Source organism: Phalaenopsis equestris, unplaced genomic scaffold (assembly GCF_001263595.1).
Source record: "Phalaenopsis equestris unplaced genomic scaffold, ASM126359v1 Scaffold000002, whole genome shotgun sequence".
NCBI classification, from domain to species: Eukaryota; Viridiplantae; Streptophyta; class Magnoliopsida; order Asparagales; family Orchidaceae; genus Phalaenopsis; species Phalaenopsis equestris.
Window position 1 is genome coordinate 66,141,672 of NW_018164444.1, and position 6,818 is coordinate 66,148,489.

At 36.2% G+C, this 6,818-nt stretch overlaps 1 protein-coding gene across 7 annotated transcripts in view; it reads left to right on the plus strand.

Annotated features, from left to right (window-relative positions):
• Nucleotides 1–6,818, plus strand: part of LOC110039550 — a 52,167-nt gene that overhangs the window by 36,334 nt on the left and 9,015 nt on the right. For 5 of the 7 annotated variants that reach the window (XM_020744655.1, XM_020744651.1, XM_020744653.1 and 2 more), the window contains one exon: nt 4,956–5,040. The exons of 1 other annotated variant lie outside the window; for it this stretch is intronic. In XM_020744655.1, the coding sequence (XP_020600314.1) occupies nt 4,956–5,040 (85 nt within the window). Of the gene's footprint in view, nt 1–4,955; nt 5,051–6,818 lie in introns of all 7 variants that reach the window. One more of the 7 variants, XM_020744656.1, reaches the window with a different exon arrangement.

A 6,818-nucleotide genomic window follows, 5' to 3' on the forward strand; every position in this document is an offset into this window, starting at 1 on the left:
GAACCCTTGCTTATTTAACACTACACCCGGGCTCCGGTGTAGCGGCCCTTGCACACTTTTCACTGTATTCAGGCTATACAGCGCGTCGCTTCCAGGGGACGCCCTAGCACTTACACAATGATCAAAAGGATTCATGTCATGATTTTTTCGACAAGTTTTACGCTGGCTGTCGACTACCTAACGCAACCCTCCACTTTTCTCATCCGGGCTTGAGACCGGCAACGGCAGTGTTACAAGCTAGGCCTCGCACAAGAAAATTTAATTTACAGAATAACTGATCCCCTTAAATATAAATATGTATAAATATTTTAGTGGGCAATAGCTACAACTCCTATTTAATTTTGGCTTGGCTTTATCATGTTTTTTTTTTAATCATGAGAAGTAGTTTTGCCTCCAAATTTGTCAAAAGAAAGAAAAACATGTAAGTAAATATTTTTCAAAATCTATATTAATTACATACACTCAATTTATAATAGATAAATCCTATGCTAAAGAATATGAGACAACAACAACAACAACAACAACAACAAAACCTTAATCCCACTACATGGGGTCGGCTAAAGAATATGAGACACTATAAATTTTTAATAATAGCTTAAATATTTTATGCTATAGTTGTAAACAACTCTAAAAAATTTAAACGGGAAATTTATATTATGGACATATAGTACTATAGCTTGCATTAGTCGGAAGCCTCAATTGAGTTGTTAGGCTCGCCAATAGCTATACAGAAAGGTTCAATTGTGTGACTTCTTATTCCTCATTAATCAGCACAACTTTGGTCCCATGGAGGATAACTGATGGTACCATTGAAAGTTGAAACCATTCATGACTCGAAGTCAGATAAAAGGTTATGTCACCTTTGCTGCTAGCAACAATAACATCGTGAATTCTGCTCGAGGTGGCGAAACTTAGGCCAACTAACTTATAGCTTCGAAAAATGGGAGTGATAAACACATGCTACTTGTTATTACTCATCTTTGAGTGTTGTCTGCAGAGATTATTGTTGCAATTCATGACAAGTAATTGTGACAACCATTGCTGATGTGCGCAATGCCTCTAAGGTACATTAATGTATTGTGTTTTCTGCAAGTATCACTGGCATAATATAAACTTTTGTTTTCACGTATGATATCTAAACGAAGAGTTGATTTGGCCAAAAAGCTAAAAGGATTCATCTATGATGACCCAAGATGACACCTCAACAAAGCACTTATAGAAGAGAACCAAATTAAGCATATTCTAACACAAGCCATTTGCATCATAGGTGGTCGTGCAAGCAATTCTTGAAGGAACTAGAGTAGAAGTTTGGAAGCTTGCGTGCCTCAAACAACTATGGTCAGGAGACGTACATGTTTCTTCAACTTGAGATTGATTTTGGAGGTTACAATAACTTTTGTTGAAACCGAATGGCCAACTACCAGGAACCTCTTCCATGATGCGGTCATTATTGTTGCATTGATTGCCAACTAAATTGATACTATTATTATTGGCACAAGGAGTTTTGTAAATATTATTTTTAATTGTGTTTTTGTTCAAATAAACTTCAACTCCTTTTATGTATTGTTGGGTCACTTGATTTCTCTAGCTAGAGTAGGGAAACTAAAGGTGTGGTCACATTGTAATTCCTTAGGGGAGAGCAATCAAATGCATTTCGTCATGGTAAATTTATCATGGTCAAAGCCCCAATGTCCTACAAAACCATTTTTGATCGTTCACTTCTTAGGAAATTTTAAGGCAATTGTTTAAACTCTCTAAGTGTCATGATTTTTCGATAAAAATTTTACGATGGTTGTTAATTACCTAACGCATCCCTTCACTTTTCTCATAGTCAGTGACAAGTCCACCATGGAAGTTATACATTTATCGAGAGGGTTGATAGAGAAGTATAGAGAGAATAATGAGGATCTAGATATGATTTTTATTGATTTAGAAAAAGCTTACGATAAGGTTCCAAGAGAAGCTTTTTAAAGAGTTCTAGAAAAGAAATGTGTTGATATGATTTATGTTCAAGTCATTAAAGATATATATACTAGAGTTATTACTTGTGTTCGAACAGAAGGAGGATTGGCCAAGTATTTTTCTATTTCAGCTGGATTATATCAGGGATCAGCTTTAAGCCTATATCTTTTTGCTTTAGTTATGGATGCTATTCTTCTTGTGAATAAGACTAGAGAAAGAATTCAGGAAAAACTTGAATTATGGAGATCTATATTGGGAATCTGAAGGCCTTTGTTTCAGTAGACCTAAAACTAAATACATGAAACGTAATTTTATTAGTAGTGGCTATAGTGGCAGAGTTGTAAGTATGGTTGATCAAATCAGTAAAAGTTGTGAGCGTTTTAGATATTTCGGGTCTATTGTTCAAAGTGATGGTGATATAAATAGGAATGTTATTAGTAGAATTCAAGTTGATTGGTTGAAGTGGAGGAATGCTTCGGGCCTATTGTGTGATAGAAAAGTATCCTTTAAAGGAAAATGTTATAAGATGCTGATGAGATCAACAATACTTTATGGCGCAAAAATGTTGGCCTTTAAAAGAGAAGCATAAAACAAATTTAAATGTTTCTGGGATGAGAATGCTTAGGTGGATGAGTGGTTTGACACTTACATAAAAATTTGAAATGAATCTATCTGTGAAAGGGCTGGTGTAGCTCTAGTGCCAGACAAGATTAGAGAGAGTCGTCTTAAATGATTTGGTCATATTAAATATCGACCATCTGATGATCCGGTTTGGAGAGTGGATGTTTTAGATTTGACTTATGTTAAGAAAGGCAGAGGTAGACCTAAATAGACTAAGGCATATTGTATAAAACATGTTCTCACTCTGTTAGAATTAAATGAAAATATGATGCAATAAAACACAAGGGGAACAAGGATTCATGCAGCCAACTCCACTTAGTGGAATAAAGGCTTGTTGTTGTTGTTGTTTTCTCAACTCTCCAAGTGGCAATAAAATTTCATACAAGAGAGTCCTCTTTCATCATTTGAAGAGAATTACTGTAATTTTGTGCATGCTATCTCAAAGCGATTAGAGTAGTCCATGTGGAGTTTCTGCAACTAGGATCAAAGATAAGTTTTTCTTAAAGCCTACGAGAAGATTGAGGAAATTGCTCTCTCTAACAATGGCCCACTCAAACTTTTCACGTTAGCATTTCCTTTGACTCGGGCCACAGGGAAGAAAAGGCCAACACCCTTTGATCAAATACTGATATATGCATGTATTATCATTTTGAAGCTATATGCCCATCCCTTTTACTAGTGAAATCTCTTGTTGGCACTAATTGTCCCAATTGATAATCGACAATAAGTGTATTTCAATTACTTCATAAAGATTTTATCATAGCCCACAATAATTTCTAATTGAACTTTGGTTGATAAATTTTTTGGCTTTAAAGCTGTTGAGGGCACCTTGAACTTTGTAGGAAGGGTTTTAAGTGGTTTGGGTTGACGATTAGTCCGTGCATCAATATCATTCCTTTGAAAGCCCTATTATGTTGGCCCTAGTGGGCATGGGTTTGGATTGGTTAACTCCAATGTATTTCTATGGTAGTCCATAAATCTATTCATTATTTAAAGACATAACATAACTCCATCGCCTATCATCACACTACACTAGATTTGGTTAAAAAATAATTTGAGATATTGGACTAATTTCATCTTATAAATATAAAAATAAAACTATTTCTTGATAAATCACTTATATAATGAATTAGTTATATAAATATAATTAATTGAGTTTGCTCACATCAAGTTTTAACTTTAGACATCATAAATTTAATTTTCAAAATGAATTTTTAGCTTGATTCTCTTGCTTCATATTTGACTCAACATGCTCAACTTGATTTTTTACAGACTAAAATAATTGAATGTATTTCTATTTTAATAATTATAGAAGTATATTATCATATTTTAAGTGGGCTTTAGATGAGTCTTAATGGGAAGCCTCTCAAAGACCATAATAAATTTGTGCTAGCTCAAGTTCAAAAAAGGTGTTTGATGGCCTAAATAAATGCGCTTTAGGGTGCTTGAACAACCCATTTGACTCCTTTTCTATTGGTTTAGCAAACTGGTCCTGATAATCTTAAGGTTGTATTTTGAAGTTTTCTGACATTAATATACGATATTCTTTCTCATTATGCAAGTTAAATTTTAAAATCTGCATTTTTTCGTATTTGAGAAGATAGTTTTATTTTGATGATATCGCTAGGGGTGTAAACGAGCCGAACACGTGCGAGCTCAGGTTTAGCTTGTGTTCGGCTCGTTTATATTTCGAGCTCAAAAATTGTGTTTGTGTTCGGCTCATTTGCTTAGTGAGCCGAACATGAGCCGTTCACGAACAAAAAAATCGTTTTGACAACCCTAATCACATAGCCATAAGATGTTAAGGATTGGGACAAGATTTAAAATATTATTTGAATCTAAATTAATAATTTTTATTCTATTTTCTTTATTAATACTTTTAATTGATTATAAATCTTTGTAGCCTTGTAGTCAATAATTTTTTTTAAAAATACTACTCATCAAAGATATATATATAATTGATTAGTAGTATTTCGAGCCAAAATGAGCCGAACACGAACGAACAAAAATTTATTTGTGTTGTTCTTGTTCAGCTCGTTAACTTAGCGAACGAGCCGAACATGAGCTGTTCGCGAACAACGAGCCGTTTTGACAGCCCTAGTTATCGCAGTGCAAATACGTGATCAGTGTCAATTTATTCTTGTATGCTCAATGGCTTCAATGGCAGTTGATTGAATGCGAGTTTTTTATTTGTTGGACGTGTTTGATGCCAATTTTACAGCCATCTGAGATCTTGGCCCAGTTAGTGGAAGAACTCATAAGATAATCTGTCTATGCAATCATAAATAAGACTTTATATTCTTATGGCAGTAACTTCATAAAAATAATTTATTCATTTTCTGATGCTTCTGTATTTTTGTCTTATCTCCCAGTATGGTGTTAAAATATTTGTCATAACATCGTTCAGAGACACCTGCTACATAGAAATCCTGCCCAATGACCAACGGTCTAAGCGAGGTATGTTTATGTAAGCTCTCTAATGTTGAATTGTGGTTCCATGCAGCCAACTGTTGTATATTCAAAAGGTGATTTTAAATTAAGCTTGTTTTCTATATGTGGTTACCATTTATTACAATAATGGTGGGGATTAACACTCGAACATTCTTAATAACAGTTGCTATACTGTAGGAATAATCATGAATTGTTTTTCTCTTTTTATGTTCATTATTTCCTTAATGGTAGAGCATGACTTTTCAACATTAATTTTATACGGAAAGTATAATGACGAGTAAAGGGTCAAAAAAAAAAAAAAAGTCCCCCGACTATTTATATACGATTATTTTAGTCCTCTATTAAAGTGTCAAATTAGTCCTTAGAATCTTTTAAAAGTCTCGGGACTAAATTGTTATTTTGATATACGCTTGGACTAAAATGACCTCCTGGAAAGAGTCGGGACTATTCTGACACTTCTCTCATATAAAAATCGATGATATATTCTGTCGGGGACTAATCAAGGGTTTCTTAAGTTGTACCAATCAAATCCTCCAAGATATTTTCAGATTTCCTTGAGGATTTTCTCAAATTTCCTCCAGGACCTTCTCAGATTTCTACACCCCCTCAAGCAGGGTTGTAGATATTGTAAAGATCAAGCTTGATATTGAACTTTGAGAAGGTGCTTAAAGGAAGAGCTTTAGTGAAGACATCAACAACTTTTTGTGTCGGGATGTAGCTTAGTTGTATAAATCTCCCATTCACCTTTTCAAATATGGAGTGGCTAGCAACGTCAATATGCTTGGTCCTGTCATGATGCGCGGGATTCTTGATAATACGGATAATTGTTTTTGTTATTTTGACCCCCAATTAATAAACTAAGGTAAAAGGATAATTTTGTAATATGGCACCGCCACCTACCACATCTCACCTACCGCTTCTCACCTACCACTCTCTTGCTTCTATAAATAGAGAGGGTGTGAGGCTTAGGAGAGCAAGGGAAGAGATCTTAAGCTACCACAAAGGAGGAGAGAATAGCTAGAGAGCTAGAGAGGAGGAGAGCATCTTGAGGCCTTGTATCAAGGTGTCGCTTGAGATGGAGGCCATAGAAGGAAGATGAGGGCTCATTTCTATGTATAAGCTATGAATTCTTCATTTTTTTTGCCTTAGTGAACTATTTGATTGATTCCCTCCCGTGAACGTAGATCCAGTTGGATCAAACCACGTAAACGATCTGTGTTTGCTTGCGTTCTTTGCGTTTCATTTCTATGCCAGAAAGTACATATCTCACAACAATTGACGTCATATGTGGGAAGATCCATACTTCTTGGCTAGAGGTGTCCGGGTAAAGGTGTTCGCGGCTAGCGACGAAGAAGAGAAGTTCGATATTCACGAACAGAGGAGCAAGCGGATCGTGTCGCAGGTAGCTGAATTGCGACAGATTCGGTGAGCAGTGAAAGCTTTGATCGACTGGATTAGCACTGTAGGTTTTGCGGTTCGGCGAGACGGAGGAGGAACTGCCCGTGAAGGAGCAGAGGAAGGCGGGTCGTTCGGTCCGCGAAGTTGCAGATCTCACGAAGGAGGATTTCCGCGACAGCTAGCATACGCCGCGACAACTCTCGGAATTCTGTAGGTGCTCAGGGGAGCGGATTTCAGACGTTAGTGGGGATCGAGCCACAATAATGGGTTCCGCCAAATTCGACATCGAGAAATTCAACGGGAATAATGATTTTGGTCTATGGAGAGTAAAGATGAGAGCTCTATTGGTTCAGTAGGGTGTTGCAGAAGCCTTGCAAGGGTCGGCG